The 13,017-nt window shown below is 49.1% G+C and overlaps 1 protein-coding gene across 1 annotated transcript in view; it reads left to right on the forward strand.

The window, feature by feature from the left end:
* The first annotated feature begins 213 nt into the window (after positions 1 to 213).
* LOC141025911 (uncharacterized) overlaps positions 214 to 13,017 on the forward strand; it is a 31,468-nt gene continuing 18,664 nt past the window's right edge. Inside the window, exon 1 of the mRNA XM_073501850.1 lies at positions 214 to 518. Coding sequence (XP_073357951.1) covers positions 214 to 518 — 305 coding nt within the window. The remainder of the gene's footprint in view (positions 519 to 13,017) is intronic.

The raw sequence follows: 13,017 nt of genomic DNA on the forward strand, positions 1-13,017 counted from the left end.
TTGATCCAGGATGTTCCGGACATCACTCCATCCACAGGAGAGACATGACACTCTTCGTACAGAGGGACCAGGAAGTCCCATTCTATACTATCTTGTTCTTTACAATCGATATTTAATCTAACAATGGTTGTTTTTTCTTCTGTATGTACATGCACGAGCGCGAGTAACAGCTGCAGCGTAGCCGCACCACCTACCACCGTTTTGACGAGCGCCATGGAGGCCGAGCTCTTGACATGGCCAGTCCGTTGTTGTCCGTCTTCTTCGTCGTCGACCACCGACGCCTCCACCAAGTCAACCGCCGCCCGTCCGGCTTCGCTGACCTCTGGCGCATCCATCCGCACCGGAACCACACCTCCCGCCGGTGTCGCAGGCGCGCCGCACTCCTCCCTCGTCAGCTTCTCTAGCGTCGTCGCTGTGGCGCGCGCGGGGATTCGCCCTTCGCTCCTCCGGGTGTGGCAGTTCTTCCCTCCATCGCTGGCTACTGGCCATGGTTTTCCTTTCTCCTTTAACCATGCAAGGTGAGTGGGCCATCTCCCCCTTGATTACCTGCATGCAGGTTAATGCAGAGTACAGGCAACGGAAGGGCGTGGTGATCTCCAACGTCAAATTAATTGGCTGCCTCATTAAGCGGCCAATTGATGGATTACTAACGCCACTTATCTGATTGCTAGGCCACGGACCCTAGTTAATTCATGCATGCATGCATGTATGACTGACCATCAGGCCTTGAACTTCCTAGCCATGCTTGCTAGTAACTTGCAGGGTCACCCGATGGATCTTCCACTCAGACAGCTGCGAACCCGATTCGTCCAGAGTTCACAAAGATGAATCCACTCGGATGCAGACTCAAGTTCACTAGGCCATGGACCCTTGCTCACTCAGCCACCTACGCGTCGTCGCTTAGCTGGACGCGTCTTCATCGCTCGGCTGCCCGTGCACTGTTGCTCAGCTGGACGCGTCTTCATCACTCAGCGGCCCGCGCATCGCCACTCTACGGTGTCCCTCGTCAACCACGCGGCGATGACCGCGGCGGTGGATGCACGGACTGGACGCGGCACCAATGCCGAGGCTGCCCACATCTTCGATCACAACATGACGGGAGCCACCGGGTCTCCGCCCATGTGCAGCCTCGCAGGAGAACGTCGTCCCCCACTCGGATTCGTCGCAGCCGCCTCACCTCGTGATGGATCCGCGCCAAAAACAACCGCCGCCATGACTGAGCAGGGAGCTCTGCGCCCTGCCTTCCACTTTCCTTCTAATCTTAATTCCTTCCCATTTATGTCCTGCATGCAAGAGATAAATGGCCGTGGGAAACGTCCATTACATGCACGAATGGCTTTGACTCTCACTTAATTAGCGTTAAACCACTTGCATGCAGATTAATTCGGTACTAGACGTGGACAACTTCTCCCACGCGCTTTGGATCCGGTCTGCCTGCAAGCGATCAAGCCGCCCCGTGCTCGTGGGCACATCCATGCCGAACCTCACCGAGGCCTCCAAGCCCAGCACTCCGCATTGGCCTGCCCAGCCAGCTCCACACCGACCGGATCGCAGCACAATTGTGGTTCCCTCGGACCAGCGAGTGCACTCGGATGAGGAGTCCAGTCGGACTACGCTCACTTGACTGTGAAGCCCCTGGGTTCACTCTGCTGGTTCGCCTGGTACTACTTGGCCGGCTAACATCCAGAACATCATCGACAACAACAACGGCAGTTACGGCAACCGGCCCGCATCACCTTTGTTCCAACGAACGATTCGGCTCCCAAACGGTGAAGCACCGTAATCAACTGCTCGACAAGCCATCATCACTCGGTCGTCCGCGCATCGTTATTCCGTGACACGTATCTTCATCACTTGGCCGCCCCGTGCGTCACCACGCCGCAGGAGGCGTCTACATCACTCGGACGCCCCGCGCGTCGCCACTCCGCGGGACGCGTCTACTTCACTCGGACGCCCCGCGCATCGTCATTCCGCGGCATGCATCTTTGATGACCCACAAGTATAGGGGATCTATCATAGTCCTTTCGATAAGTAAGAGTGTCGAACCCAACGAGGAGCAGAAGGAAATGATAAGCGGTTTTCAGCAAGGTATTCTCGACAAGCACTGAAATTATAGGTAACAAATAGTTTTGTGGTAAGATAATTTATAACGAGCAACAACTAACAAAAGTAAATAAAGTGCAGCAAGGTGGCCCAATCCTTTTTGTAGCAAAGGACAAGCCTGGACAAACTCTTATATAGAGAAAAGCGCTCCCGAGGACACATGGGAATTCTCGTCAAGCTAGTTTTCATCACGTTCATATGATTCGCGTTCGGTACTTTGATAATTTGATATGTGGGTGGACCGGTGCTTGGGTGTTGTCCTTACTTGGACAAGCATCCCACTTATGATTAACCCCTATTGCAAGCATCTGCAACTACAAAAGAAGTATTAAGGTAAACCTAACCATAGCATGAAACATATGGATCCAAATCAGCCCCTTACGAAGCGACTCATAAACTAGGGTTTAACCTTCTGTCACTCTAGCAACCCATCATCTACTTATTACTTCCCAATGCCTTCCTCTAGGCCCAAATAATGGTGAAGTGTCATGTAGTCGACGTTCACATAACACCACTAGAGGAGAGACAACATACATCTCATCAAAATATCGAACGAATACCAAATTCACATGACTACTAATAGCAAGACTTCTCTCATGTCCTCAGGAACAAACGTAACTACTCACAAAGCATATTCATGTTCATAATCAGAGGGGTATTAATATGCATAAAGGATCTGAACATATGATCTTCCACCAAATAAACCAACCAGCATCAACTACAAGGAGTAATCAACACTACTAGCAACCTACAGGTACCAATCCCAGACTTAGAGACAAGAATTGGATACAAGAGATGAACTAGGGTTTGAGAGGAGATGGTGCTGGTGAAGATGTTGATGGAGATTGGCCCTCTCCCAATGAGAGGAGCATTGGTGATGACGATGGCGATGATTTCCCCCTCCCGGAGGGAAGTGTCCCCGGCCGAACAGCTCTGCCGGAGCCCTAGATTGGTTCCGCCAAGGTTCCGCCTCGTGGTGGCGGAGTCTTGTCTCGAAAGCTTGCTTCTGATTTTTCTTCGGACGAAAGACTTCATATAGCAAAAGATGGGCACCGGAGGGCCAACAGGGGGCCCATGAGGCAGGGGGCGCGCCTAGGGGGGTAGGGCGCGCCCCCCACCCTCGTGGCCAGGGTGTGGGCCCCCCTCTGGTATTTCTTCCGCTTAGTATTTTTTATTATTTCCAAAAACAACTTTCGTGGAGTTTCAGGACTTTTGGAGTTGTGCAGAATAGGTCTCTTATATTTGCTCCTTTTCCAGCCCAGAATTCCTGCTGCCGGCATTCTCCCTCCTTATGTAAACCTTGTAAAATAAGAGAGAATAGGCATAAGTATTGTGACATAATGTGTAATAACAGCCCATAATGCAATAAATATCGATATAAAAGCATGATGCCAAATGGACGTATCAATCTTCATCACTTGGCCGCCCCGTGGGTCGCCACGCCGCGGGAGGCGTCTACATCACTCGGAAGCCCCGCGCGTCGCCACTCCGCGGGATGCGTCTACTTCACCCGGACGCCCCGCGCATCGTCATTCCGTGGGACGGTCTACTTCACTCGGCCGCCCCGCGCGTCGGCACTCGGTTGGTCACCTCATAACCACTCGGCCGCCCCGCGCGTCGCCTTCGTTTGGTCACCTCATAACCACTCGGCCGCCCCGCGCATCACCACTCGGTTGGTCACCTCATAACCACTCGGGCGCCCTGCGCGTCGCCATCGGTTGGTCACCTCATAACCACTCGGGCGCCCCGCGCGTCGCCACTCGGTTGGTCACCTCATCACCACTCGGCTGCCCCGCACGTCGCCATTCGGTTGGTCACCTCATAACCACTCGGCCGCCCCGCGCGTCGCCATCGGTTGGTCACCTCATAACCACTCGGCCGCCCCACGCGTCGCCACTCGGTTGGTCACCTCATAACCACTCGGCCGCCCCGCGCGTTGATAACCCACAAGTATAGGGGATCAATTGTAGCCTCTTTCGATAAGTAAGAGTGTCAAACCCAACGAGGAGCTAAAGGTAGAACAAATATTCCCTCAAGTTCTATCAACCACCGATACAACTCTACGCACACTTGACGTTCGATTTACGGGAAACAAGTATGAAACTAGAAGTACTTTGTAGGTGTTTTTGGATAGGTTTGCAAGATAATAAAGAGCGCGTAAATAAAAACTAGGGGCTGTTTAGATGAAGACACAACTAAATTAGTTTTAGTAAAGAGCTTTTTGTCACAAGAAAGTTATTTGTCCCTAGGCAAGCGATAACTAGACCGGTAATCATTATTGCAATTTTATTTGAGGGAGAGGCATAAGCTAACATACTTTCTCTACTTGGAAAATATGCACTTATGATTGGAACTCTAGCAAGCATCCGCAACTACTAAAGATCATTAAGGTAAAACCCAACCATAGCATTAAAGTATGAAGTCCTCTTTATCCCTGTAACGCCCCGAGACCGACGCCTCAGAAGACTTCCATATTTTTCGTGTTCGCCGTGTGTTTTATTTTTGTTGGTTGCATTTCATCATGTCATCATGAGCATTGCATCGCATGTTTTCAAAAAAACTTGCACCCGTTGATAGTTGCCGTTTCTTCCTCGTCTCTGTTGACCTTTCTCAAGACCGACTGTTCTTTTGTTGTCCGGCCATTTGAACCTCTCTGCACAGTGCATCGACCCCTCGCCCGTGTCCGAAAACTTCCCCGAACCCGAACCGGACTATCGTTACCGTTGGGTCCGGATCATCCCCTAACATCTACAAAACATCTCCGTTTTCTTATTTGGGCTTCCCTAGCCTATTTTTCTCGACCGCTCAATTTTAATCGGAGGGACCGAATTAGCACATACCCAAAAATACTACTGCTATATATATAGGTCCAACCCTAGATCCTAGGTGCCTTGTCCCATCGATCCCACCGCGCCGCCGCCACTCCCTCCAGCCTCCTCTTCCTCGGGATCTCCCCCGCTCCAGATCAGCAGCCACCACCTTCCCCTCCTCGAAGTTGCGACCGAACCAACCAGGAGCAGCGCTCGATCCCCCTCCTGCTCTGCCTAGCGCACACGATCCAAGGAGAGGAAATTCTCCTCGCACTCCCGAAGGGGAGTTTCTTCTGGAGCCCTCCTGTACGCTCCCTCTGCTCGGCCCCGTCGTCGTTCCTCCGCCACCGACAAGCTCCGGTGAGCAGCGGGCCACCCACGCCTCCTTCCCTGCCCTCTACCTCTTTCTGCACCTGATGCTCCTAACCCCGTCGCCTCTCTGTCCAGAAGCGCCGACATCCGCAGCCGCAGTCCTCGCGTCTCCATCCAGCAGCCATCGTCCCCGCATTGCTCAGTTCGTCGCCCGCAACGGCGCAGCCGCCCCGCTCCCCTTCTCCACCGGAGCTCCCTCCGCCGTCGAGCATCACCAGCAGATGAGACCCGCGCCGGTGCTGCCTCTTCTCGCTCGTCGGTCAAGGATCCGGTCATCCCCCCGCCTTCCCCGCCGTCCCTCGCCGACGCCAAGCCATGGCCGCGCCCCAAGCTTCTGCTGCAGCCGCCGCAAGAGACGCAGCGCCATCCCCGCCTCCTCTGACTTGCGCTCGTTCGCGTCGACGCCGGGAGGTTCCGGCCCTGCTTCAAGCGTCCTCTGCTGCTGCCTCCTCATTGTCGTCAGGACCTTCCCCGCGCCGCCGCTTCGTTGGAGAGACCACGCCGAGGCCCTCCTCTTCTTCTGATCTGGCGCCGTCCCAGGAGCTTGCCGCCAGATCCGGGCCTCCCCCGCGTAGCCTCCCTGTCGCGTCGCCCGTCGCCGGAGACCAAAGCTCCTCCAGGCCGCCCCGCCAAGTCCATCGCCGCCTGAACCTCACTGCTTCGCCAAGTCCCCTGCCGCGGCCTCTGCTTCGTTTGCATCGCGCGAGCGAGGGCAGCGCCCGCGTTGACCGCGCCGCCAGCATGCCTGGGCCACCGCGTCGCCCTTCACCAGCAAGCAGGCCCAGCGCCCCCCTTCCGGCCTTCTCCACCGACTGGGCCTTGGCCCTTGGTGAGCCGCCCAACCCCCCCCCCCCTGCACTGTTGGGCCAGTTGGATTCGGCCCGTGTAGGGTTTTTTTCCAGATCTGTGATTTTAGCAATTATCCCAGGAACGTCTGTTTTACAGAAAACCCCTTGAGTTCATGCATATAATAACAAATTAATCATGCATCAGATTTAAATAACCTATATATGAAAAGTGCTTAGAATTTCATCTAGTTTCATAATATGCCACTTTCATCCCATGTTAAAATGTTTAAAAATGCTGTTTGTTTAAATTTGCTTAAATGCCATGTTAAAATGATTTATTTCATAACTAATTAACCGTAACTCGGATTTTAATAAACTTTATATGTAATTGGGGTAGAAAAATGCATAGTTTAACATGGTGCACTTCATTTTGCTGTTAACAACTTTAAAAATTGTGTTTAGGGCAGAACAGTACCAAATCTAAAATATGGACATGAGGATTTTCCGGAATTGTTGTTTGTTGTTCCGGCCTCATTTAAACTTGCCTAAATAGTTGGTTTACTTATGCTTCACCTTTTTCCATGTTTAACAACATTTAATATTGTTGGGTACATAATCGAGAGAGAACTAAATAACTTAATGTGGTGTTTCGTCAATATGCAACTCGTTGCATATTGAGCTCCACTTAATTTGTAGTGTTGTTTGGTGCATTTGCCATGCCATGAATCATTAAACCAGACATGCATCATACTTGATTGTGCATCATGCCATGTGTATGTGGTGGTTGTTTACTATGTTGTTTGTTTCTTTCCGGGGTTGCTTCTCTCGTTAGCTTCGGTTTCGTTCCGGAGTTGTGAGGGTTCGTTCGACTACATCCGTTTTTCTTCTTCATGGACTCGTTCTTCTTCCTAGCGGGATCTCAGGCAAGATGATCATACCCTCGAAATCACTTCTATCTTTGCTTGCTAGTTGTTCGCTCTATTGCTATGCCGCGCTACCTACCACTTGCTATATCATGCCTCCCATATTGCCATGTCAAGCCTCTAACCCACCTTTCCTAGCAAACTGTTGTTTGGCTATGTTACCGCTTTTGCTCAGCCCCTCTTATAGCGTTGCTAGTTGCAGGTGAAGATGAAGTTTGTTCCATGTTGGAACATGGATATGTTGGGATATCACAATATCTCTTATCTTAATTAGTGCATCTATATACTTGGTAAAGGGTGGAAGGCTCGGCCTTATGCCTGGTGTTTTGTTCCACTCTTGCCGCCCTAGTTTCCGTCATACCGGTGTTATGTTCCTTGATTTTGCGTTCCTTACGCGGTTGGGTGATTTATGGGACCCCCTTGACAGTTCGCTTTGAATGAAACTCCTCCAGCAAGGCCCAACCTTGGTTTTACCATTTGCCTACCTAAGCCTTTTTCCCTTGGGTTCTGCAGACTCAAGGGTCATCTTTATTTACCCCCCCGGGCCAGTGCTCCTTCGAGTGCTGGTCCAAACCGAGCGATGTCCGACGCCCCTGGGCAACCAGGGTCTATGCCAACCCGACGTCTGGCTCATCCGGTGTGCCCTGAGAACGAGATATGTGCAGCTCCTATCGGGATTTGTCGGCACATCCGGGCGGCTTTGCTGGTCTTGTTTTACCATTGTCGAAATGTCTTGTAACCGGGATTCCGAGACTGATCGGGTCTTCCCGGGAGAAGGAATATCCTTCGTTGACCGTGAGAGCTTATAATGGGCTAAGTTGGGACACCCCTGCAGGGTATAAACTTTCGAGAGCCGTGCCCGCGGTTATGTGGCAGATGGGAATTTGTTAATATCCGGTTGTAGCGAACTTGGCACTTGACTTAATTAAAACGCATCAACCGCGTGTGTAGCCGTGATGGTCCCTTTTCGGCGGAGTCCGGGAAGAGAACACGGATTTTGGGTTATGTTTGACGTAAGTAGGAGTTCAGGATCACTTTTTCATCATTACTAGTTGACGACCGTTCCGTTGTTCCTCTTCTCGCTCTTATTTGCGTATGTTAGCCACCATATATGCTTAGTCGCTGCTGCAACCTCACCACCTTACCCTTTCCTACCCTTAAGCTTAAATAGTCTTGATCTCGCGGGTGTGAGATTGCTGAGTCCTCGTGACTCACAGATACTTCCAAAACAGTTGCAGGTGTCGATGATACCAGTGCAGGTGACGCAACCGAGCTCAAGTGGGAGCTCAATGAAGCTCTTGTTCGTTGTGTTGTTTCGTTTCCTATTGATCAGTAGTGGTGCCCAGTTGGGACGATCAGGGATCTAGCAGTTGGGTTATCTTCTTTTCTTCTGGCTTTGACCGTAGTCGGTCTATGTGTGTACTCTGATTGATGTATGATTTATTTATGTATTGTGTGAAGTGGCGATTGTAAGCCAACTCTTTATCCCATTCTTGTTCATTACATGGGATTGTGTGAAGATGACCCTTCTTGCGACAAAACCACAATGCGGTTATGCCTCTAAGTCGTGCCTCGACACGTGGGAGATATAGCCGCATCATGGGCGTTACAATCCCATACACAAACAACCTACTTACTCGGGTCTGTGCTTCTGTCACTCACGCCACCCACCATAAGCAAATCATGAACCTATTGCAAACCCTATAGCGGGAATCCCTCACGCTTGCACGACACGGAGAGCACCATAGGACAACACCAATAATAAAACATGCAACTCAAACCAATCTTGATCATCAAATAACCCATAGGACAAAACCGATCTACTCAAACATCATAGGATAGCCATACATCATTGGGAAATAATATATAGCGTTGAGCACCATGTTTAAGTAGAGATTACAATGGGTAAGAGAGAGGTTACACCACTGCATAGAGGGGGGAAGAGTTGGTGATGATGGCGGTGAAGTTGTTGGTGAAGATTGCGGTGATGATGATGGCTCCGGCGATGTTCCGGCGCCACCGGAAGAGAGGGGGAGAGGGCCCCCCTTCTTCTTCTTCTTCTTCCTTGACCTCCTCCCTAGATGGGAGAAGGGTTTCCCCTCTGGTCCTTGGTCTCCATGGCATGGGAGGGGCGAAAGCCCCTCCGAGATTGGATCTGTCTCTCTGTCTCTCTCTGTTTCTGCGTTCTCCTCTGCTGCCCTTTCACCGTTTAGTATATATATGGAGATCCGTAACTCCGATTGGACTGAAATCTTTGCCGTGATTTTTTCCTTAAAATTAGCTTTCTTGCAGCCGAAGAAGGGCATCAACCGCCTTACGGGGGGCCCACGAGGGTCAGGGGCGCGCCCCCTGCCTCGTGCCTCCCTCGGCCACCGTCTCGCATGGATTTTCCTTCCCATATTCTCCGTTCCAAAAATAATCTCCGTCCTTTTTTATCCCGTTTGGACTCCGTTTGATATGGATATTCTGCGAAACAAGAACATGCAACAAACAGGAACTGTCACTGGGCACTGGATCAATATGTTAGTCCCCAAAAATAGTATAAAAAGTTGCCAAAAATATATGAAAGTTGTAGAATATTGGAATGGAACAATCAAAAATTATATATACGACGGAGACGTATCAGCATCCCCAAGCTTAATTCCTGCTAGTCCTCGAGTAGGTAAATGATAAAAAAAGATAATTTTTGATGTGGAATGCTACCTAGCATAATTTTGTGTAACATCCCAAAATTTCAATTTGGAATGTTATACATAGATCATTCATGCATATCATATTTTTGTTGCATTTCGTTTCGCGATCCTCGAAATTCTAAGCAACTCAAGGACCCTCGGAGAGAGTTGGGGATTTCACTGTTTCCATATTTGAATTTTATCATATACTAAAACGAGGATTATTTGTTTTAATTATTTTTCTCTCTGAAAATATTTCATATTAAAATATATGAGAGGAGATAATATGACTTCTCCAAAATAAATGAAATATTGGAGGAAAAATATTAAAATCAAATATTTGTTTTTATTCGGATTTTATTGCTATTTTATTTGCATTAGAAAAATTGCATGTTTTCAAAATTGCACTTTAGGGCCAAGAAAATGTTCATCTTGTTCTAAATATTTTATTTAGACGGTAAAAATTTGTTTTGGCATTTTTAGATTTTTATTTTTTTTTCTAGGATTTATTTTCGGCGGAATCTATTTAAAAAAAACTTCTTCCGCGCCCGACTAGGCCGAGGCCCAACCGAGCCAGGCCGCCGGCCCGCGCCGCGCCACCGCCTCCGCCGTGCCAGAGTCCGGCCAGGACTCGGCAGCCACCGCCGTCGCCGCTCGGGACTCCTCCCGCCCCCTCCCACAAGCCACCCTCCCCCTCCCCTTTATAAGCCGCCGCCCTCGCCCCCAAATAGCCACCACCGCCGCCGCACGCAGCAGCAGCAGCCACCGCCTGCCGTGCCTCGCCTCGTCGCCAGCCGCCGCCGCCAGCGTCGCCCCGTGCCGCCGCCGCCGATCCGATCCGGAGCCGCCGTTTTTTTCCAGTTTAGGTAAAAACCGTCGGTTTTAAAAAAAACCCTAGTTACGTTTTTTGTTTTAGATTGGTTCGTTGGTTTTCTTGGTTTAGATTATTTAGCGGACGTTCGTCCGTATGTTCGTTTTAACGAACGGTTTTCGCTCATTAGTTACAGACAACGAATGTTCGTTCGTTAGCCTGTTCGTCAGTTTTTCTTTTTCTCGGGTTTTTCGTGATTATTTTCGATCGCGATTTCTGATCCGATTTTCGTTTCAGTTTATCTTTTCGCTCGTTTATCGGAAACAGGCGATTCAAGCGCCTAGATCTTCGTCTCGAAACCCTCTTTCTGTTTAATCAACTTGAACAAGATTTTGGTACTGTAAAATTTGGCTTTAGTCCAGATTAGTAATCAAATCTTGTTTCTTTCGCAGTTTGAGTTTCGTTGCTCCGTTTGATTTGATTCTTTTGCAAACCGGAGTTCTTAAGTTGACCTTTCTGGTTAGTTCTTCTTATTTGAGCTTTACCCGTGCATCCGTGATTGATTGCTTATGTATGCTATTGTTTGTTAGCGATAGAATTCCCGGAGTGCGAAGCATGCTACTACGAGTCCCTAGGTTTTGCGGATCATCAGCAAGGCAAGTAACACATTGATCATACTCTTTTCATACCCAGTTTTTATGCATTAGCTCCAATCCTCAAACACTGGATGATTAGGATGTGATTAACTTGTGGGTATTGGGAAGTAGTTGATGAGGTAGAACCTATTGCCGTGTTATTATCAAACCCTTGGGAGTTACTTCTATGTATTGCTTATATTGCTATGCTATGCTCGTAGACGTGGTTGAGTGAATCCTTGACAGATGTGAGATTGTTAATTAATGGTTCAACTTAAGATGGGAACTTTAATACACATCTGGGTGGATTGCTTGTCGGGCACCTGGAGAATCCAGTGTTGTCCTAGGATATCCCAGAGTACCCGTGTGATAATCCTAAGGTCCGCCACCCAGGCTCAAAGGGAACTGAGATATTTCATGCTAGAAACTTCCGTGTGCAGCCACAAGCTATTATGGGCTCTAGCATAGTTGAGTAAGTTGCATGACCTCTTCCAGTGGTAGGCTAGCAGATGTAGAGGGATGTAGGTTGGTACTGTCTACCCGGGGTTAGAGTTAATGCTTCTGAAAGAATGTGTCTCGGTCATCCGTTTCTCAAACACCATGTAGTGCGAGAAATCCAACGGAGGAGATCGAGTCTTGTGGGGAAAAGTCCGCAAAGCTCTGCAGAGTGTACAATCTAATCATGGTTAGCCATGTCCCCGGTTATGGACATCTTGAGTATCTAGTACTTGGATTATCCTAAGTATCTCATCACTCTAATTTAATATTGTTGGGTTGATAATCACTTTTAATTGGGATTGAGTTGGAGGAACCTTCTCAATGAAGTTTCAACTACCATGATAGTTAAATAAAACTTATTCCTTTGTTGTAGGAAAAAATTGGCTTTTCGCAAAACTATAACCATAGAGCCTTTCCACCAGCCAAATATGCATGTAGTAATAGTATTATTCTGTTCTTGCTCTACTGTGTTATATTGCCAGCATATTCCATGTGCTGACCCGTTTTCGGGCTGTAACGTATTATGTTGCAGACTTTCCAGACGAGGAGTAAGGTTCGTTAGGTCGCTGCCGTGCAGCTCAGCTATGCCATTGGAGTTGATGGACTCACTTTATCTTCCAAGCCTTCCGTTGTTATCGTATTAGATGGCGTTATGCCATATTTATTGTAATAAGTTCTCTCTTGAGACATTCGATGTAATAAGTGTGTGATTGCTACTCTGTTATAAATCCTTCGAGTACTGTGTGTGTCAGCATTACCGATCCAGGGATGACACAGAAGTACAGAGACTTGACCGTTTGAGGTCGGGTCGCTACAAGATGGTATCAGAGCACACGCTGAGTGTAGGACACGACCACTAAGATAAGCCATAGGTCACTCTTCTCTACTCATTTCTGACTCCTCACCATTTTCTACTCTTTAGGATGGCGGATTTGAGGAACAAGTTTGCACAACCGGATGAAGACACACCCTTTGGACGGCACTTGAAGGAAGTCACTAGGTATCTAAACATCGGAATACCAAGCTTCACTGGGACCTACAATGCCACTTTACCAGAAGAGGAGCGCTGGATGATTTGAGTTCAAGTTCCAGGAAGGACGTTCACACCAGTCACTAAGCCCATAGAGTTTTCCTTTGATGCACCAACCTGGAGTCTAGGCAAGAGCATGGCAGCCCACATTACCATGGGACGTATTGGAGAAGTCTACAACAAGGAGCTCAAGGACACTATCTACCAGATATGTGGGAGATGAGCAATGGGAGATGATCAGCACCAAGAAGGACAGATCCCTTGCAGCTTTCATCCAGGAGTTAAACCAGCATATTCGACGCCAGGAGAATCAGATGTGCGCAGACATGATAGATTTGAAGAAGGCGAAGACAAGGATCGTCGAGCTGGAAGAAG

This window comes from Aegilops tauschii, chromosome 6 (assembly GCF_002575655.3).
Source record: "Aegilops tauschii subsp. strangulata cultivar AL8/78 chromosome 6, Aet v6.0, whole genome shotgun sequence".
Taxonomy (NCBI): domain Eukaryota; kingdom Viridiplantae; phylum Streptophyta; class Magnoliopsida; order Poales; family Poaceae; genus Aegilops; species Aegilops tauschii.